The sequence below is a fragment of the Acomys russatus genome, chromosome 21 (genome assembly GCF_903995435.1).
Source record: "Acomys russatus chromosome 21, mAcoRus1.1, whole genome shotgun sequence".
NCBI classification, from domain to species: Eukaryota; Metazoa; Chordata; class Mammalia; order Rodentia; family Muridae; genus Acomys; species Acomys russatus.
Window position 1 is genome coordinate 41,451,601 of NC_067157.1, and position 23,025 is coordinate 41,474,625.

At 37.3% G+C, this 23,025-nt stretch overlaps 1 protein-coding gene and 1 pseudogene across 1 annotated transcript in view; one reads left to right on the plus strand and one right to left on the minus strand.

Annotated features, from left to right (window-relative positions):
- Positions 1-1,413: 1,413 nt before the first annotated feature.
- Positions 1,414-23,025, minus strand: part of Shprh (SNF2 histone linker PHD RING helicase) — a 73,505-nt gene continuing 51,893 nt past the window's right edge. The window contains exons 26-30 of the mRNA XM_051164539.1: positions 11,551-11,643; positions 10,807-10,893; positions 9,909-10,087; positions 2,479-2,559; positions 1,414-1,567 (exon numbers count right to left, since the gene is read on the minus strand). Coding sequence (XP_051020496.1) covers positions 1,471-1,567; positions 2,479-2,559; positions 9,909-10,087; positions 10,807-10,893; positions 11,551-11,643 — 537 coding nt within the window. The 3' untranslated portion in view covers positions 1,414-1,470. The remainder of the gene's footprint in view (positions 1,568-2,478; positions 2,560-9,908; positions 10,088-10,806; positions 10,894-11,550; positions 11,644-23,025) is intronic.
- On the plus strand, positions 19,552-20,000 carry LOC127205302 (transmembrane protein 256-like; annotated as a pseudogene).

The following is a 23,025-nucleotide window of genomic DNA, read 5'->3' on the forward strand; positions in this document are numbered from 1 at the left end:
TCAGAGTCATCTATTAATTCTTCACAGAAGAAGAGAGAGTTAAATCCCTTACAGTTAGTTATATGCATGTGTGAACACAGCATTCCCTGCATCAAGATCAAACATTAGGCCCTATGGGCAACGTAAGTGAAATAAATAAGCTCTATTGTAAATGTAGGTACTAGTGCCTAAAGTGACTAGTTATAGGAACAGGGGAAGAGAATACAGTCTAAGACATGAGTACAATGATGATTTTTTTAAAAAGCCATATTTACAGATACAAATATCTTAAAATGCATTAAAAAAAACCTTAATAAAAAATTAAACAGAAGCTGGCTGTGGTGGTGCATGCTTTTAACCCCAGCACTAAGGAGGCAGAGACAGACAGATTGCTGTGAGTACGAGGCCAGCCTGGTCTACAAAGCAAGTCTAGGACAGCCAAGGTTACACAGAGAAACCCTGTCTTGAAAAAAACAAAACAAAAAATTAAACAGATCATTGTAAGGTAAATGTTAAGACATTTAAAACATACTAACAATGATACCACTTAATTCCCCTCCCCAACCCAAGGCAGACTTTCTCTGTGTAGCCTTGGCTGTCGTGGACTCACTTTGTAGATCAGGCTGGTCTTAAACTCACAGAGATTCCCCCTGCCTCTGCCTTCCCGAATATTAGGATTACAGGCATGCACCACTGAACCTGGCTTAATGATACCACTTTAACACCTAATAGAAAAATGCATTTTTTGGTGCATGCCTTTAATACCAGCAGTCGGGAGGCAGAGGCAGGTGGAGCTCTCTGAGTTCGAGGCCAGCCTGGTCTACACAAAGTGAGTCCAAGACAGCGAGGCTACACAGAGACCCTGTCTCAAAAAAAAACAAAACAAGACAAAAAACAAAAAAAAAAACCCCACAAAACGTAAAATAACTGCCTAACAATTTATCATTAGAGCTGTATTGCTTACTGAAAAGTTCCAATAACAGTTTTAAGAGTTTAAATTCATGCATATAACTAGCTATTATAGATTAACATTTTCTTAAAAGATTATTGAGTAGATAATGGTGAATCATAAGTTAAGGATGCTGAAGGCCCTTCCAAAAATGTCATCTACACTGGCTGAATATATCAGGTCATATAAAAGTAAACTAGTTTTCTTCTGTCTTGTTATTACAAATGCCTACCCAATAATGGAAAAGTACTCAGTACCTTTCTTAATTTCCTTGCCTCGTCAGTTATAGAAATTCATTGGAACAAAAAGTAAGTGTTTCAGTAGGAGTATAATATTAAAAATCATTGTCCATGTTCTGAAATCAATATTGAGAAGGAACCAATTGCCAGTTATTACTAGGCTAGTATATAGCCCCTCCCCCCAAATTTATTCACCTTCAAGTAGTATTCACTAATATTTACTGATTTTGTTGTTGATGTTCTTTCTTACAACTACGAAAGTTAGGTCCTATAGTAAAGGCTGTGTAATGATTAGATGTCACTTCATTCAAGCTCTTCAGTCTCTTTGGTAAACAGGTCTGCCAGGTCAGCCACAGTCAACACAGAGGCTTCAGAATGCTTCCCAGATGAGCTTGAGTGGCTGTAAGATTTCCAGAGGCACAGTGAGAAAGCAAGGCCATGAGGAGTCAGTGACAACATGCATGACAATGAACTGAGCGCAGAATGCTTCCTAAGAAGTAGCCATTGTTTTATCTTGTCAAAATCAGTGAAAACGACCAAGTAATTGTGATACTGTCAGAAAATACTTTCTAAGAACAATTAATAAATCAAAACATACAAAAAGAGGGGGAAAAAAAAGACATCTAACAACTGTTGCCAAGTACACTTTAAACTCACCATTTACTTTTTAGCTCTTTTATTATTTTAAGTAACTGAATAAGAGCTATCCTCTCTTGTGGGTGACTTAAATCCATCCATCTCACAAGGATGGATTTCAAGATGACTACAAGGAAAATTACTGTGCAAATGTCAGAAGTTTAATGACTTTAAGGCCAAGTCTTAAAGTTCAGACTGTTTGATCATCTGCTATTCTGATGGATCTGACACAAACCACCAGCCAAGACTGCAAATTCAGACATTCCTATTCACCTGGGACCAGTAAATGTAAATTATAAAACAGCAATGCATGTTTAGTTTCACAGATATCAGGCAAAGGTTTCAGAAAGACAGAACAATAAATTTCATTTAAAAAATAATCTAATGTGGCAAAGAAAAGCCAGCTAATTTTGCATATTATAACCTATTCAATTATCTTAAGCAGATAAAATGCTATTCTTTTTTTTTGTTGTTGTTTGTTTGTTTGTTTTTTGACACAGGGTCTCTGTGTGTTAGCCTTGGCTGTCCTGGAGTCGCTTTGTAGACCAGGCTGGTAAAATGCTATTCTTTGCTTTAAAACAAGCATTATTGTTTATATCATTTGCTGTTATCTAACTGAAGATGATCTAAAATTCTCAAACGATAGGGAACCCCCACTTGTAAGTTGTTACTTACCTCCTCTCAGCAGTTTTCAGCATTGCCTGCATTCGCTCTTCTATTGTTGCTTTAATTAAGAATCTATGTACAATAGTGGGTCTGCAAGGCAAATAATAATTGTAAATTTAAAAACCACCTTAAGACAAGTGAGTAGAAACTGACTTTTCATATACACCTGCTACATTCATTCGTTCACTAGTGCCCACTTGTGGCAGGTATTTATGAATGTGCTGAGGGACAGGTCAGCAGCAAGTGAATACTGCCAATGTGATCTTCATGAATTTATACTCTAAATAAACATATGAGAAAATCAGTTCCAAGCACAGATAATATTTGATGAGTTAAAATGATTGCAAGAAATTAGGCCCTATGCACAGGAAGAACAGGAACAGCGTGTGAACAGAAAACAAAGCATGTTCATGCACATTACTAGAATGAGAACATGCTTGGGAAAAGCTGAAACTGTTTCAGAGGCCGACAACAGCCTAGCATGGCACAAGTGTGGTGTAAGTGAAACAGGTGAGTGTGAGGTTAAAGGGTTCAGCTCATAATGGTGGTCCTGCAGGACTTGACCAGAAACTGGATTTTGTAGGTATAAGGGGATGTGCTCCAGTCATTATGCAAAATTTGATTGACACTAGACTGAACTCTGGAAATACCTTTGGTTGCTGTGAAGACAGGAAGAGATAAAGTCTGTCATCATCCTGGCAAGAGGAGGTAGGTTGTGCTTTGTGTCATTGTGTATGTTAAAATATAAAGAAAGCTTGGACTGGCTGGGAGCAGCACAAATGCAGTTTTGTTTTACCTATGTCAAACTTGAGGTATTCTGTTTCTGTTTGTTAAACCAGAGTTGACCAAAAAATCCTTATAGATAGTTGCCTATACTGCTTCATTTAAACTGCTTTTGATCATGCTGCTAACTAAAACTAATGGTCAAAACTCCAATAGTAGATCCCTATCTTGACCCTTCGCAGCAAATTACAGTTAATCATGTAAGTGTCTTTCCTAGTCCCAGAGCCTTTTAATTTAGCTGTGTGTGAGTTTAGTTCTTGGCCTATTACTATTCTCCCTCTCTTTTAATAATCCCATTTATACTCATGGCTTAAAAACACCATCACATGCTACTGATGTGCCTCTAGCCCTGGCTTCTCTCCCACTCTGAACATACATGTCTTGGATAGCTCCTTTCCACTGAATCTGTTCTATCTCAATCTTCCCCTACTCATCTAAACGCTGTCTAGGACAAAGCCCGTGGTGTTACTGTCACATCCCATCTCCACTATGCCCACAGACACTGTCAGTCTTACCCCCAGAATAAATCCAGCGCCTGACCACTACTGAGAGGGTGCACTGCCACCACCAGTCAAGCTACCTTCTAGTGTCATCAAGTCTACAGGGCTTCCCCTGCTCACTTACTCCCTGTCGTGAACATACTATGTAGAATGATTGTTTCAAAGCTGAAGTTAAACTGTGCCCTCCTTCTGCTTGCAACTTCCCAATTAGGGCCAATATGAATCCCAAGTCTAGATGATTTTAGTTCATACCTATTTCAGTCTAGCTCCTTGCTTTTTTTTTTTAAATCAAGAACATTCATGACTTACACATGTCATGCTGATTTTATTGTCTGTTTAATCATTTTTTAAAATATTAGCATAACTAACTTTACAATCTCTTTCATGCTATGCTCAGATGTTACCTTCTCAGTAAGGCTGGGTTCCAAATCATCTGTGCTCTTTATCTTCCCACCTGATTGACAGTTCAGACCCTAACACAACATACCCATTCATTATAATATCTGTTGCATAGTAACTGTTGCTAGACCAACCTGCTTACAAGTAGATTTGTAAGTTGCATGAGGACATTTCAAATACTTAAAGCTATGCCCGGTACATAGAAAGTGCTCAGCAAAAGTAAAGTGACCAAAGCATGGAAAGACTGATGAATACCAACTGTATTAGTAATAATGGAATGATAAGGCACGTTGTTTTTTTTTTTAATTTTATTAATTTATTCAGATTACAACTCAATTGTTATCCCATCACTTGTATCCTCCCATTCCTCCCTCCCTCCAGCTTTCACCCTATTCCCCTCCCCTAGGTCTATGACCAAGGGGGAACCTCCTACCCCAGTATATGGTCATAGGCTATCAAGTCTCATCTTGGTAGTCAAAGAAAGAATAAGGAGGAAAAGGCACTTTGAACTCTATAATGCAAGACTGACACTGCGGAGGAGATACAAAGATTCAGACATCTCTTGAAGAAGGAAAAATATCTATTCAAATAACCTTAACAGCCTTAGGCTTTTAAATCTGAGACAAGTATATCTATGTTTTAGGAAAATACTGGTATAATTGTAGGCATAAGGTTATTGTCTAATTCAAATGCTGACTTGTGTACCCCCCCCCATATTTGGTTGCAATCCTTATTTTGAGACTCTCCTGTCTCAATGTGTATAAACATTGGTCCCCAATTGTCTGCTGATATGCCAATAAAGCAGCTTACAGCCAATTACTGAGAAGGGGAGAGAACAGGGATGGACTTCCTGCCAGCCAGGGAAGGAGTTAGAAGAGGAAGTAGTGGATTCAGCCATAAGAGGTATCCAAAAGACATCAAAAGAGAGGGCTCAGCATATAAAGCTACAAAGTCTAAGTATCTCTGAGATGTATACTGGGAGAAAGCCAAATTAGCTTAGAGGGCTAGGAATAAAGGAATAACCGCTCAGTTCTTGTGCTGTGAATCTTATTATTAAAATAATATACTAGAATCAGAATTATTTCTGTGACAGCCACATTAAAAGAGAAACTTACAGTTTTATAAAAATAACACTTTGGCACCCAAGGTGGGGCAAGACCTTATATAGAAAGTAAAGCTATAGAGCTGTTTCTTAGTCCTGTTCCTTAAGGAAAAACAGATCAACCAGTTTCTAAGGCTCATAGCTTCCTGATTAGACCTCCTGCAGAATAGCAAGGCCTCCAGCAGGCTGCAGAAAAATAAAAACTGATACATACAAACCCCAGAGAATCGGTTCTTATAGGAAGCCCTTGTGAAGGAAAATAATAAATAAATAAAAGAAAGAAAGAAAGAAAGAGAGAGAAGAAGAAAAGAAAAAGAAAAAAGACTGGGTCTTTAAAAATATTTCCTACCCAAAGCAGGAAGCTAAATCCCTTTGAGAATGGCCTCTTGCTGGCCGGACTCTGGCAGGCCAGAGGAGCAAACACTTGTGGACCCAATAACTTCCCAGAGTAGGGGAAGGTTCAAGACCCAGTGTGGAGGCAGAAAAGAAAGTCTCTCCCTGGAAGCAAGAGCCAGAGACAGACTGAGAACTTTCAAGCATTTGAACTGATACAGTCCAAAAGGGAAGCTGGATCTAAGAAAGTAAAGTCCTTATGAAGAAGTTTAGAAATTAAAGATTATTTTCTATGTTGACAATGGAGGAAGACACAGTGACACAGTGCTTCTGGTTTCCATCTCAATTTGTTTCTCTTAGCATACACATAATTTTTAGTGACTATTTTAGTTTTGTATATCCTCTTTGGGAGAGATCAGGATAAGACAGACTTGGAGAATGAAGACATTGAGAAGTTAGATGCTTTAAAGGCCATAGAACAGAGGTTGGAGAAATCTTTGAATCAAAATAGGGAACCTTCAGAGAAAACCAATCTGGAACTAACATATAACACCAAAGGAGGTAGTTCCAGATAAAACCAACATGGTCAGATTAGATATATGTGTACTGTCAAGGTCCAATTACTGGATGAAGGTCTATATGCTAAGTAGAAATGCAGATCCTGTTTAGTGTTGCCTTTGAACAAAGTCATACAGAGTCTTGTATGCTCTATTTTGCAGAGTTTGGAGAACTGAAATATATGTATCACATCACAGGTTCATACTCAGAATTCCAATGGGCTTTTGCCTTAAATTCTGGAGAACATGATTCTAAGATTACCCACTTGTTAGAGAGGGTGACTGTCTTGGAGATGCCTTTGCATTGGAGCTGATTGTGCTTCAGCATGTATATCAATTGGAATACAACAATTTTTAGACATTATGACAGGAAACATGTCACAGATATAAATTATAATCCTATAAGTCAAACAATTATGAAAAGATATAACAATAATTTTTAAAAGGTGTTCATAAAACAGAAGGGGAATATAATACCTCCCCAGTCAAGACTTTAGCTAAGCTCTGAACTTTCTCAGCATTCAGAGATTGGACAGCAATAGTTAAACCTAGCTTTCTTAAGACTGGGCAATATCCCAATTTTCTTGGACCCCAAAAAAGAAAAACTATGTCCCAAATCAGCAGGAAGCAATTTAGACAACTGGGCCCCATTCCCAAGATTGGGTGATGGCTTTTGGTCATTCTATGGGTGATAGATGGTTATTATTGTTTTAAACAGGTTGGTTATAGGAATGGTAAGTAAAAGGATAGATTATGTAATCTACTTTTAGAATGAAAGAAATTAATAAGCCAAATATATTACAATAGTGTAGATCTTTGTATATTAGTATAGATTTAAGATTATATTTTGCTACAACATGCTAAGGTATTGTACCTATGTAATTCTTAAAAACATGCAACATTAAGTTCTAGTTATTTTGAAAGTCACTATTATAAACTGTTTACAATAAGTTAGAAATGCATATTAACAGACTATCAAAATCATGTTCATGTTATATACTAGTTTAATTACAAACTATGTTGGAAAATATGTTTCCTAGATTGACAGATAAACAATAGTTAGAAACAAACAATTTAGATAAGATAGATACCAGACAGACAGTCTTCAAAAACCTCTGAGTTCTACAGAATATGAAATTTAAAGATTTAATTAACTTAAAGCTTTTTTTTTTTTTGGCTCCTGGCAGCACCCCCATTCTACTTCAAAGAGCATCAAAGCCTTCATATGTTGCAAGCTAGCCAATGGGTGATAAAATGTCCTTGCGTCAATTATAGAAAGAATACTGTTCAAAACTGGACAAAGTAGATGTGGGAGAGTCAACTGTGGAGCTTTGCAAGGACAAGGTAGGGTTCACAGAAAAGTCTGTTAAACATTCTTAGCTAGAAGGCTGAAGATGATGCTTAGGAGAATAGAAATGTTATCCTATTGTTTAGGATAATAGAAACTGAGAGATAGTAAACTACTTTACTCAAGGATGCCAAAAATACAAATGCAAATCTCACCTAGTAATCTTCATTATTCTTATTATTACATGTAGTTTGCTATTGTAAGAGAAAGAGCTTTTTATTAAACTAACAGAGGGAGACATAGGCATAAGATTATTGTGTAATTCAAATGCTGATTTCTGTTCCCTCCATATCTGGTTGGAATCTTTGTTTTGAGAATCTCCTGTCTCAATGTTGTGTAAACACTGCTGCCAAAATTGTCCCCTGATATGCCAATAAAGCAGCTTACAGCCAATCACGGAAAATGGGAGAGAAGAGGAAATTGACTTTCTGCCAACCAGGGGAGGAGTAAGATTCAGCCACAGGAGAGTTCCAAGATGAAATCAGAAGAGAGGACTCAGCAAGGAAAGCTACAAAGTGCAAGTATCAAGTGCAAGTATCTCTGGGATGTATGCTGGGAGAAAGCCAAATTAGTTTAGAAGGTTAAGAATAGGACAATTACTGCTCAGTTCTTGTGCTGTGAAGCTTATTATTAAAATAATATACTAGATCATAATCATTTGTTTGATAGCTGGGTTAAGAAAAAAACTGAGAAGCAAACACAGTCTGTAACAACAATCTTAAGATATAACAAGAAAGCAGTGTTTAAAGCTGGCAAGCAAAAGTACATAGCAACTAACAACCTGGGTTTGATCTGTAGCACGCACATTAAAAAAAAAAAGGACAGATGCAGTACAGTATAGGCCAATTAGCCTGGAATGTGCAAATCAGCAGAAAAGCAAGTAGGATTGCCTCTACAAAATAGAACACAAGAACTGATTTCTCAAAGTTGTCCTTTGACCACCAAATACACAACATGGCATGTGTGCAACCTGCATTTATAAATACTAAATTTAACTGCAATTGAAACATCATTTGGAAGGAGTTTAGAACAAATGTGTATCGGTTATAGTTATGGAACTTAGCCATATTTTGTTTAGGGTTTTTTGTTTTTGTCTTGATCATCAATTTGATGAGATTTAGAATTACCATAGAAACACAACACTGAGTGCCAAAGGGAAGGGTCAAAGATGAAGACAAAGTAAGCGAAGAATCGCATTCATCTGCCAATGTTTCCTTACTGTGGCTGCAATATGATAGCCACCTGTTTCTACCACCTTCAGTTTCCTGCGGTACTCTCAAATCTGTAAGCCCAAATTAACTCTCCCCCCTTCCTTAGCTCCTTTTGTTTGGTATTTTTCACAGCAATGAGAAAAGCAATTTAAATACAGAACCTGTCTCTTTCCCATGTAAAGCTGTATTTTCTCGCAAAGCTGCCATTGATACAACAATCCATATTTCTGATTCTGACATGCAGAACATCATTTACTACTCCTTTTCTCATGCTTACCTCATCAGTTCCAAAATCCTCACAATCCCCAGAAATACCAGCTTATCTCATTTTTACATATGCACCTTTCCACAATTGTTCTCTAGCCTATTTCTCAGCATAATGTCATTCTTTATTTATCAGGACACAAAGCATACTGCTTTTATTCATACAACTTTAAATCATCTTTTTCTTGTGCTGCATACTGGCCTTCTATGTATGTTGCTAGATGGAATTCATTATGTTTTATGTGACTGGAATCTTCAGTGTGTACCATAATGCCTGACATGCTTTAATGGTTGTTAATGCTTACTAAATGAGTGCTCACTGTGTCCTTAGTGTATCTGCCGGTCTTCAAACATTTAAGGCCTCTAACATCCATGAGGTAATATAACTAGGAAGATGTGTTACAGATATGCTTATAATCTAATACTTGAATAAAGGACATATAATCACATAATAATCACTATTACTTTTGATTTAGGTACTGCATGATATCTATCTTTTATTACACTGACTTACTGTTTTATTATTGTGAATGTGTATGTTCATGCACTTGACAAGATGGAAATTTCCACATGTGATAGGTTATAGTTAAAATACATACATCTTACACATACACACACACACACACAGTTATACATGTGTGTGTGTATATATGTAATTCTTTTTACCCAAGTATAAAGTGAAACATAAATCAATTTCATGTTTAGACTTAGACCCCTTCCTCAAGTGGTCTCCTTAAAGATATATAAATACTCCAAAATCTGGAAAAAAACGAAACAAACGAACAAAAACCCTAACCTAAAACATTTCTGGTCCCAAACATTTCAGATGAGGGAAATAGATACTGTATTTAACAGGCCATGATGAACATAAATGAAAAAGTAAAGTGCTAAGTTAGTTTCTATAACCTTGAGAAGGTGACTGGTGCTCATTTTAATCCTTACTTTGTCTGTCCAATTCGGTGCACCCTCCCAATGGCCTGAAGCTCATGGGCAGGGTTCAGGATGGGCTCCACCAGGAGGACATGAGTGGCTTCAATGATAGTTAACCCATTAGAGCCCGTGTGAAGGGGCAGCAGCAAGATATTAATTTGAGGATCATGTTTAAATGCTGAAAGGTTCTCCTAAAAGAAAGAAAGGTATGTTTTAATTTTAGCTGGATTAATTAAAATAAGAACAGTTATGTTGCAGCTCAAGATGAACATGGTAGCAAAAATTAAATGCTAACCTACCAATTTTAGAAAGTGGAATGTTGTTTTTCTTGATTTTGAAGAAGAAATTAATACAAACACATTTATTTTATAGCATACAGTGGAAACCACATCACAGATATATGTAGTACATGAAAATTGAACTGTATAAGTGTTGAGGAAAATAAAGGAGAGAAAGGGAAAATATGTTAAGAGTTAATGTGAGATCAAATAGGAATCTACTGCATTTTCACTTCTTCTTGTATGTAATATGTCTCAGATTGTGCTTGTGACTTACTAAATGAAATATAAAGGCAATTTTAACCATATGTTCTTTTTCCTGAGTGTGTGTCTATGTGTAGAAAATAATCTCAAGGTATAGGGGCCTCTACCACAGGGCCACTTTTTCCTACAATAAGAAAAAAAAAAAAAGAATCTTAAGTCAAAACTAATTTTCTTAAGAGATTGTCTTTTTAGGTATAACTGAATAAATCAAAAATTTACAGATTTCTACTTTCCTTTACAATGTTAATTTCATAGACTCAAAACCTCCTTACAAGGTTCAGGAAAGAAAATAAACTAAGTCAGATAGAAAATAGCACTTTCACTTTGCATCTGATTTGTTAAAAACATGAGGAAAAAATCTAACACACCTGGAATGTCTTAATCCGACTGATCTGTGCAAATTCCATGTTGTTGTCAGTGAGGGCTTTGGAGATAATATCTAATACATCTTGCCACTAGAACATAAAAGTGAGAACAACAGTGTTTACACACAGACTTTGACTAAAGAGGATTTGAGAAGGGAATAAATCATAAATAAACCACAGTAACATTTATACTTCAGCTAAACGAACAAAAACAAACCTAAACCCTCAGCTGGAGTACCAATACCGCCTTAGTTCTGTTGGGAAACAGCATTTTCTTTTCCCATCAAATACTGATTGAAAAGTAATATAATAAAACACAAACACCATTGAAAATAATTAAAATACAAATACAAAACAATGGCATATTTAATGGATGTAGTTTATCTTTCTAAATAAAAAACTAGTGTTTTACTATATTTATATTTACAAATATTATAGTTCATTAACTTACTTTTCATTAAACAGTCAAATTCATTTGTGAATGACTCAAGGTTATTGATTGCTATTCTTAAAATATCAAAATAAAATTTCTAAATGACATCAATATAAAATCTAATATGTAATTACAGGAACAGCCTTTATAAAAGTATCATCACATATCTCTAAACATGAATATAAGGACATAGAAAAAATCTTACAGTAATTCTGAATCTTAGCTCTATTTCAGTAAGTATAAATAGTTCTCAGATAAATACTAAGTAGAGTCAGAAAACTGGACTGGAATAAAGCAGAAAGTCTTAATTATACCGTTGAGAAAACGAGTGCTTTAGCCCCTGGATCTCTAAGCTGTATTTTCATCAGAGTTCTGACTACAGCTTCCACTTTTGTAGAATGGCTACCCTTTGAAAACAAAGAGGAAAATACATTAGTACCAAAAAAAGCCTACTTAAGGATAGAAAGAAAATCAGTATAAACTATTCATTCTATAACAGTGATACTTGGGAAATATGTATGTGCTTAGTCTTTTTATTTTGTGTTTGCCAGGAATTTTCTTTAGCATCTAGTTGCATAAATGAATGAATTTATATTATATCAAAAGTATATAAGAGACAGCACAGTGGGTAAGCATCCTGGGCATGAGCCTGCATCAGCTTCTCAATTATAGATAGGCATTAGCCACCATACACGGCTAAGAAACATTTCATATTTTAGGCTACTTTTAGACATTTAAATTATAAATTAGGATGAGACTCTAATGGTATGTATATGCTTTCCATTTTCTTGGTTATACAACTAGGACTGGAATCTTTGGCTCTGTGGCAACTGCTGCTTTCACAGTACTGCTGGAGACTAAACCAAGGGATGTGCATATTAGCCACACTTTACTTATGAGCCACAATTCGAGTCTTCTGACTCAGATTCTAACATGCTATGTTGAAAGTTCATTGCCTCTGTGAATTTATCTTGACAAAAAGTCCTAATTCGTTAAGTAAAAAAGAAAATGCTCGAAACAACTAAGGATTACTGAAGTAAAAAAAAAAAGGTAGTAACATGCTCTGTGCAAGTGTGTATGCACACCTCTCAGTCAAGGCCAGAGCTAGTGTTGATAGCTACCTTACTCACTGGCACATCCTCTCCACCCTCCAAGGCTGGAATTAGAGGCAAGCTGCCACTCCCACCTGGCGTATATGTGGGTTCTGGGGAGCTGAGCTTTGGTCCTTGTGTGTGGTATGCACTGTAACCACTCAATCATCTCCCCAGCACTGGATATCGTATTTTCTTAATCCAGTCATGAGTTTATGGACACAGGTCGATTCTATGTCTTGGCTGCTGTGAATGAAGTATGTTTCAATCAACTGGGATGAAAGTTTTAATATTCTTCTCATAGCTATTGTTTCTTTTTTTCCCATTAAAAGATGAAGTCAGCAGGCAGAATATTTTTTTACTGTTTTTTAATTGAAAAAGAAATCATTCATATTACATCTCTATTGCTATCTCATCCCATGCATCCTCCCATTCCTCCCTCCCTCCCACTTTCACCCCATTCCCCTTCCCTATGACTGTGACTGAAGGGGACCTCCTCCCCCTGAATATGATGCTAGGGTATCAAGTCTCTTCTTGGTAGTCCGCTATCCTTCCTCCAAGGGCCATCGGGCCTCCCCATCAAGGGGACATGGCCAAATATGGGGCACCAGAGTTCATGTGAAAGTCAGTGTCCACTCTCCACTTAACTGTGGAGAATGTCCTGTCCATTGTCTAGATCTGGGTAGGGGTTTGATGATGACTGCACATACTATCCTTGGTTGGTGAGGAGGCAGAATATTTAGTAAATAGTAAATAATAAATAAAGAACTCAAACCTTTCTCTTAAGTACAATATAGAATGAACTAGGTTTTTTTTTTTAAATAGAAAGTCACACTTTAAAAATAAGAAAGAATGAAAGAAAGGAAAGAAAGAAAAGAAAAGAAGAAGAGTACCCCATTCACAGCCTACAGCTCAACCTACAATCCCAGAGGCCTGCTGCCATATAGGAGAGACAGGTTGAGACCACTACACACCAGCCCCCTGCCTGCTGGGTCCTCCTGGGCAAGCTCAGCAGCCATAAGCTACAGGCTGTCCCCTGTGCACTCCATTTCCTAGACCATAGCCCTACTTGCATTCCCAGAGGCCTGTGGCCATCAGAGGTCACCAGGTAAGCCCCCTCTCTTGTTAAAAGTCTTGGAGAGATCAGGGATACAAGTTGCATACTTAAACATGATAAAGGCAATAAACAGCAAGCCTATAGCCAACATTAACTTAAATGGAGAGAAACTCAAAGCAAGTCCTCTAAAACCAGGGGCAAAACAAGGTTGCCCACTCTCTCTACATCTCCTCAACACAGTAATTAAAGTTCTAGTGATAACAGTAAGACAGCTAAAGGAGATAAGGGGATACAAATTGAAAACAAAGAAGCCAAAGTATCACTGTTCACAGATGACCGCCCCCAAATTCCACCAGAGAACTTTTACAGCTGATAAACACCTTCAGCAAAGTGGCTCTATACAAAATTAACTCAAAAACATCAGTAACCCTTCCGTAAACAAATGATAAACAAAGAGAGAAAGAAATTAGAGAAACTACACCCTTCAAAACAGTCACAAATATAAAGTATCTTTTTATAACAATGTCCAAGCAAGTGAATGAACTGTATGGCAAGAACTTCAAGTACCTGAAAAGAAATTGAAGATATCAAATGTGGAAAGATTTCGCATGCTCATGGATCAATAGAATTAACAATAAAAATGGACATCTTATCAAAAACAATCTACAGATTCAATGCAATCCCCATCAAAATTCCAACACAATTCTTTACAGACCCTGAAAGAACAATTCTCAACTTCATATGGAAAACAAAACCTAGGATAGCTAAAACAGTCCTGTGCAATAAAAGAATTTGTGGAGGTATCACTACCCTGATTTCAAGCTGTAATAAAGAACAATAGTTATAAAAACTGCATGCTATTGGCATAAAATAGATAGACAAATAATGAAATTGAATCAAAGACCCAGAAATAAACTCACACACCTATGGACATTTGATTTTCGACAAGGAAACCAAAACCATATAATGGATAAAACAAAGCATCTTCAACAAATCATGCAAGTCTAACTGGATGTCTGCATGTAGAAGAATGCAAATAGATCTTATCACCCTGCACAACACTCAAGTCCAAGTGGAACAAAGATTTCAACATAAAATTGGATACATTAAATCTAATAGAAGACAAAGTTGGTAAGAGCTTTGAATGCATTGGTACAGGAGACAACTTCCTGAATAGAACACCAATAGCTCAGGCTCTAAGACCAGCCATTATTAAACTTGACCTCAGGAAACTGAGAAGATTCTGCAAGGCAAAGGACACAGTCAACAGGACAAATCTGCAGCCTACAGAATGAGAAAAGATCTTCAACAGCCCTACATCCAACAGAGGGCTAACATCTAAGATATATAAAGAACTCAAGAAATTAAACATCAAACCAAATAACCCAATTAAAAAATGAGGTAAAGAGCTATACAGAATTCTCAACAGAGGACTCTCTACTGGTGGAGAAGCACTTAAAGAAATGTCAATACCATTAGTCATCAAGGAAATCCAAGTCAAAATGACTCTGAGATTCCATCTTACACCATCAGAATGGCTAAGATCAAAAACTCAAGTCACCGCAAATGCTGGCAAGGATGGGAAAAAAGACAACATTCCTCCATTGTTGGTGGGAGTGCAAACTTGTACAACCATTTTGGAAATCAATCTCAGAAAATTGGGAATAGCACTACGTAAAGACCCGGCTATACCACTCTTAGACATATACCCAAAAGATGCTCCACCACACAAGAAGGACATTTGCTCAGCTATGTTCACAATAGCTTTATTCCCAATAGCCAGAAACTGGAAACAACCTAGATGTCCCTCAACCGAAGAAGGGATAAAGATAATGTGGCACAGTTACACAATGGAATATTACTCACGTATTAAAAACAAGGAGGACATCATGAAATATGCATGCAAATGGATGGAAGTAGAAAATATCACTCAGTGGGGTAACTCAGACCCAGAAAGACACGCGTGGTATGTACTCAGTTATAAAGTACATATTAGTTATAAAGTACAGGATAGCCACCCTAAAATCCACAGACCCAATAAAGCTAAGTAACAAGGACAGCACAAGGAGAGGATGCTTAAATATCACTCAGAAGAGAAAATAAAGTAGTTATCTGAAGATGGAGAAAGGGAACTGGGTAAAAGAGGGGGTGAGGAGGCGAACAGGGGTGGGGATCAGGTGTGGGGAAGGGGAGAAGGCTAGGAAAGAACTGAAATTAGTGTGTGTCAAGGGGTATCTCTGAGATGGGGAGGCTCCTAGGAGTCTATGGTGGGGATCCTATCTGAGACTCCTAGCAGCGAGGGGGTATGGAGCGAGCAGTGGTCATTATTTGTAGCCAGGTGGGACTTCCAGTGGAGTGAGGGGACACCAATCCACACACAAAGTCTTTGTCTTTGACCAAGCCAGTGACTGGTCCAACATGAGTTGCATGCTATGTGAGAGGCCTCACCACTAACACTAATAATAATATTCTGCATTACTTGCAGACAGGAGGCTAGCATAACTTTCATCTGAGTGGCTTCACCCAGCACAGATGCAAAGGCCCACAGCCAAACATTAGGCAGAGCTCCAGGAATCTTATGGAAGAAGGGGAGGAACGATTGAAAGAGCCAGAGAGGTTAAGCACACCACAAGAAAACCTACTAAATCAACTAATCTGGACCTATAGGAGCTCACCAACCAGAGAGTATCCATGGGACAAACCTAGGCCCCCACACATATGTAACAGATCTATAGCTTGGTCCTCCTGTGGGTCCTCTAACAGCAGGAGTATAGGCTGTCTCTGACTGTTGCCTGCCTTTGCATCCCTTTCCCTTAAATGGACTGCCTTGTCTGGCCTCAATACAAGAAGATGTGCCCAGTCCTATTTTGCTATGCCAAGGTGGGTTGAGACCCAGAGGAAGTCTTCCCTTCTCTGAGAAGAAAGAGAGTGGGGCACAAAGAGGCTATCAGAGAGAGAGACTGGGAGAGGAGGGAGGGGAACTTCCTACCAGGATGTAAAGTGAAAAATTGATTATTTAAAAAATTAGGAAGCTAGGACAGCTAAGGCTACACAGAGAAACCCTGTGTCAAAAAAAAAAAAAAAAAAAAAAAAAAAAAAAAATTAGGCAGAACTATATCAGCACCAAAGGCAAACAGGGTATTTCTTACGAAATCTGGCCTAGATCTCATGTAGAATAATAACTCAAAATCAGAAATGGCCAGCCAGATTCTTACTCTAATAGGTGTGACTAACTTATTTTAATCAGATTAGAATAGAATAGTCATATGTTCTTTCTGCAAAACTCTTAAGAATTTAAATTCTGAGTTGCATTTTGTTACTGCTGAAATGATGAAAAGAACAGTATTTCTTGCCATATGTTTGGTGGGCTAATAATAAAGCAATCATGGAGTCCCTGGCTTACAAGTTTGGCTATCCTTACCCACCTAGAACAAAAGTGCCATGTTACTGAAATTCTGTGTTAAGGTGGTTCTGTACAAAGATAATAAACAACCTTTATGCATGGATGGAAAGACATCATAGTTGCCTTAACGCTGTTTCCTTCACATCTGTTCCTATTTGCTCAGATCCCTTATTAAGAGAGTCAAGGTCTTAGGAAAAATCAAGATTTCCCTACTGCAGTAGCAGTAAGTTATTTGACTTGATTTGAATCAATAAAATTATTCTAGTAGAAAAGTATCATTTTTCTGTATTTTAGTACCTTCTAATAAAAGTAAATAATGTAGGGCCTCATAGTTGTAAGTAACACATGGCAATCCATGATGCTAAACAGGGAGCTCAGTGCTTTGTATGTCTTACTGTACCTAGCCTATTTCTGTTTGCAACACAGTGGGTGGGGTGGGTGGGTGGTGAGTGGTGGTGGTGTAGGTATGGAGTGGAAGGATGGGGAGGGAGAGAGGGAAAAAGAGTCAAAGAGAGACATAAAGAGAGACAGAGACAGAGAGAGACACAGACACCGACAGACTGTCCTGCTGACGTGTACTATATGAAGGTGTGTCGTGTCATGGTATATTCAATTGTTAATTCTGTACCTGGAGAGAGCTATGACTGATCACAGGTCTCATAGTTTATAAATGGTTGTGCCTTCCCCCCACCTACCTAAGGCAATCTAGAATTTTATCTGAGTAGCTTTAGTAAGGAGCAGATGACCAATGGTTGGGCAGAAGGGAAAGGCAGATCAAATCTTCTGGGCAGAGAAAGGAAGGATAGGAGATCAGAGGCAGGGCCACAGGAAGAACAGAAGTATTATATCAGGGCTGAGCAGAGGTAAAGAGCTAGCCACATGGCAGGTCATGGGCTAGAAGAATCGAGATAAGTTAAATGAGCTAGCTGAGAGTCCACCCAGCTATAGGCCTAATCTTTTAAATATTAATAAGTCTCTGTGCTTTATTTAATCCACTGGTGGGTCTTAAAAATCCCATTATAGTGTTGGTGTTCTATTCATTCTTTTTTCCTGGGAATTCCAATGGCTCTGCTAGCTACACTTGTAGACTTATAGGTTAAAAGTCCTGAAGAATACCAGAAAACCCAACAAGGTCTAATTGCTAACAAACAGAAGAACATTTGTTTTTAGATATTTATATTTGTTATACACAATATATATTCTGTGTATGAGAAACAAATGCAGTGTAGTAGACATGAAACAAATCCAGTCACATTCTATCATAGGAGAGATATTACTTATCACTTTAGAATAAAGGAAAAATGAATTCATGATGAAAAGCCGAGAATTCTAAAAGTTTGGGAGTTTATTTTTTTGTTTTTGTTTTGTTTTGTTTTTTGCAAATTTTCTTGAAGCTAACACAGAGAATGAAAATATTTAATGAGGATTTCATGGATAAGTAAATACTAAGTAAAGTTGCCTTAGGAAAAAAGAAAGATTTAGATGTTTCCTCTTTAACTTAGGTCCCCTTCACATGTGTAACATATGTGCAGCTTGGCCTTCATATGGGTCCCCCAACAACTAGAGCATGGCTGTCTCTGACTCTGATACCTTCCTTTGGATCCCATTCCCCTAACTGGGCTGCCTTGTCTGGCCTCAGTGGGAGAGGATAATGAGCCAGCGTGGGTTGGCACCCACGAGGGACCTCCACTACCCTGAAGAGAAGGAGAGGGAAGAACGGGTGTAGGGATGTGTGAGGGGGTGGGACTGGGAAGAAAGGGGAGACTGAAATCAGGATATAAAGTGAATATATAATTTTTAAAGGAAAAAATATTAGAAAAAACTATATTTGGGTGCTTAGAAAATTCATTGGAAGGCAATGAGTAGGAATGGGAAGGGGACAGGAGGGAACTAGGGTTGAACACGATCAAATACATTATACATTCCTATGAAAAAAATCATAACGAATCTCATTATATACTAAATATATTGAAAGACTTATTTGAAGGCTAAGCTTAGGACAGACAACTAGGAAGACAGCCTTTGCTCTGTAACTTTATTCTTTGTACTTGATTTTATGGCTAAAAAAAAAATTACATTATAATACTATGTATGATCCTGGTTCTCCCCCAAATATAGATGTTGTCTATAATTACATAATAAAATATGGCTATCATGTATTATGATATAAAGTTATACAATAAAAATTAAACATACTAAAGAAGGGGGAAGGATTTTCTTCAGATTTTAAAAGGAAGATTCAGCAGATTCTGACATTGCTAGTACTCAAGGAAACATTTTATGTATTGACAACCATATAGGCTATCCCTGCCCTAAAATCATAAACTATTCACAGTAATAGAGCAAATTGAGAATGGAGGAAAACATCAGTTTTCACTGTATGGCATTTTGAAGTTACTTATTTTTCCTTTATTAACTATTTCTACTAAGCATGTAAGAACCATTTCTTCCAATTTTTATCAACTATAAATTGGATTTTTGGGGAAGAAAGCGAGAGATATAATTCTAGGACTTTTAATGTATTACTCCAGTGATACAATCAGGTGTTCATTTAGCACAGTGAGCTGCCTCTGGATCATATCACTGTCCCCTGCCATCAAACTGACAGTACTTCTTACTGCCCACAGCTATCCAATCTGCATCTGCCACAGAAGGTAAGTTCATCTTTGCCAGATGTGAGATGTTCACATCCGAAACAGCACAGTAGCATTTTATTCTTATAGTTATTATTTGGAGTAATTTTTGAAAATTTATAAACATACTATGAGAATTAAAGGCCATAAAGACTACAGTTTTGTTGTTGGTTCTGCGTGTGACCACCCACAGCCATGGCCCGGGTAGGGGCTGCTTTCTGCTGTCTAGGTGCCTTGTCTGGAGCTGGGGCCTTGGATTTGGCCTCCTACAGGGCACACAGCACCCAATTTCCAGATGCCTATGGGAAGGAGCTTTGACAAAGCCAACAAACACCACTTTTTGCACAGCCTGCCTTGTAAGGGGTACCCCACTACAGAAGGCCCCTCTGTGCAGAGTTAGTGCTAGCTTCTGGAACCACCTTATTCTGCACCAGTTTTTACTACCAGGCCCTGAGTGGCGACACTAGCATCCAGACCGTGGGGCCTGTTGGAGAGAGCCTGCTAATCTTGGGCTGGCTGGTCTTGGCTTTTTGAGGGCTCTTGTTTAAGTGCCCAGTCCTGGCCTTTCTGGGTAACTGAATGCAGATGGGGAGGGGGAGATATTAAACCAGAAAGGAAATTAAAAGACAAAAGGCACATTAAAAAAAAAAAAAGACTAGTTTTGAAATTTTCTTCTGAGAAATGTAATTTCAACAGTGACATACTCACACATCTTAGTCTCCTCTGCTCTCTAGTCAGTAGTATGAATAACAGGGATGGTACTGGGTAGTAATAGATTTTTCTATAGGTTTCCTTAAAGGTTTGTAACTTATACAGCAATGTTCAAAGGCTTCTGTGATTATTCAGTAGAAAGTCTGTTCCTATTTCATTATTTTCTGACTTTTACTCTGTACTTTTCCATGTGGAATAAGGCTACCTCTTTCCTGCTGCCAAGCTGTCATGCTGTTTCCGTTTGCACCCCTTCACGAAGGTAAAACCCCAAGCTGCTGCGACACACACAGCCCAGTGTAGTTGTGAAGCTTGTCTGACTGACCTCACCAAGCAGGAATACTTTCCTAGTGTAAGCCAGGAACAAGTGCTGGCTTCTTCACCCATTACATGCTCCTTTACACAGCACCGTGGAAACTCTCTCCAGGCTCTGGGTAATCTTATATACATATTAGGCCTCAAAATCATCATCCAGTTTTTTTTTTTGAAGATTCATTTATTTTTATTATATATACAGTGTTCTACCTGCATGCCATATCAGATCACATTATAGATGGTTGTGAGCTACCATGTGGTTGCTGGAAATTAAACTCGGGACCTTTGGAAGAGCCATCTCTCCAGCCCCTATTATCCAGTTTAAAAACAAACAAACAAAAAAACAAATTGCAATTATTTCAGACATAAGTTGTTATCTGTAAAAAAGGTTAAATTTCATATATGGATTTTATAACATCTATGTAGATCTTACTGAGTGCCTACTGCATGCCAGGTGTCATGCTAGATATTTAGGATACAATAAAGAATTGTATGACTCAACTCATGATCAGTGTCCCATTACATTCTAAATGTGCTAATGATCCAAAAATGTTTTTCAAAGAGATAATTAAATAAAGTTAGTTTATACTTTATGTCTTCAAAGTCTCTATTGTGTGTTCTGTTTATTTTATGGCATGGCCGACTTTCAGCATAGCTGACTAACAGAACTACAGAATGACTATTCAGAACTACAACTGTTAACTGTGCCATTGAACAGAAACTTTCTTTTGCCTTTTGACAATTAGAATTATATCTATATATGTTCATCTTAACAAAAACAACAATATTATTTTCAATTTATTAGTTACCACTGATTTGTAATATATTTCATAGCTCATATAGGCATATTTAGATATACACATTTAAATACAATTATATGTAGATTTTATTTAACAAGTTAATGCACACTTATTTTAAACTAAGTCACAATTTTATAATTATTTTTTTTCTACTCAGACGTTTAATTACATGTAGGAAAGAATGAACAAGCCAACTTTTGATAACTGAAAAAAAGAAAGGATGCTATACCCAGAATCTACATATCTTATTGTTGTAATGATTATCTTGCAATTAGAATATAAATGCAGTATTTTCTATAACGTTTCATAAAACATCTCTAAGCTTAATAGATATACTTTATTAAAACCAAAGCTCCTGGATTATATCTTATCTGCAAGGAGTCCATCCTCATTAGGACAGTGCCTAAAAAGTATTTCTAAAAGCACACTGGCTGATTATAAGATATTCAGAATGAAAAATGATGAAATAGTAGTGCATGTGTATGGTAGCTGAGAAGGTACTGTTTAGCTGTGGATAAATCTATGTATAATATTTTGTACTGAATAGAAACTTATGAACTAAGAATCTTGGTCAGTATCAGAGCTGGCTTTACATCAGCAAAAGTACTTTGTTGTATGAAACCTCACCAAACACAGGACATGGGGAACAAGCCATGTGGTGCTATGCTCTGCCAGGAGGCCTGCTTCACCACATCCAAAATGCCTTGCAGTTGTCAGAACTTGCCAGGGGAATTTTGTTTACTTTGTGAAATGCCCAGTAGGTTCCAAGGTCACTTAGGAATACTGTCAGTGTTGCTATAGATGATACCGTTTTTATTTAAGTGCGTACATCAAAGGGAACTGGTGATCCTAATATCTTATTTCTATGCTTACTCCACAAGATGTCTTACACTGTGAAATCTCCAATTCAAAAAAAAAAAAAAAAAATCATTAGAAACAAAAACCAAAGACTAAGCAGGGCGTGGTGGTGCACGCCTTTAATTCCAGTACTCGGGAGGCAGAGGCAGATAGATCACTGAGTTCGAGGCCAGCCTGGTCTACAAAGCAAGTCTAGGACAGCCGAGGCTACACAGAGAAACTCTGTCTCGAAACAAACAAACAAACAACAACAAAAACCCCGAAAGACTATTACCATTTTTTGTATTCTCTAAATATGAACTCAAGTTATATGATTAAGCATTATGTATGCTGTCATACATTGGCTATGTATAAAAGTCTTGCAATTAGTACATAAAAGTGAAATAAAAACCTTAAGGCTATAGAAACTTACCTATTTATAATGTTTACTAAGTACCAAAATTTAAAAATATAAAAGACAAGAACCTTCAGGTTTAGAAGTGGTATGAACCAAAGCAGAGGAGTAGGGAAGACTCTGAAAACATATTAAGCAGATGCCTAAAAGAGTGACAGAAGGAGTATAAATATAATAGAGTCAAAAGAGGTGACAGGTAACAAAAGGCAGAAGTGGCAGACACAAATGATGACCAAAAAAAAAAAAAAAAAAGCAGAGAAAAGCAAACACAAATGTGTTAAGAATTAAAGTCAGAAAGTAGAACAGAGATGAGACTGCTTTATGTAATATGTAAAATATTTATTCATATTTAGTAAAAAAGAAATGTAAGCATATCTGTGTCCATGGTAGGAGGAAACTATCTTTAGTCTCCAGTCTTTTAGTTTTTACTGATGTCAATGAAAGATAAGCAGCTGCAGGAGTACTTAGTATTTCAACACTGACATCTCTTTCCCAACAAGGCAGCAGACATAACATAACTGTCCTGGGTG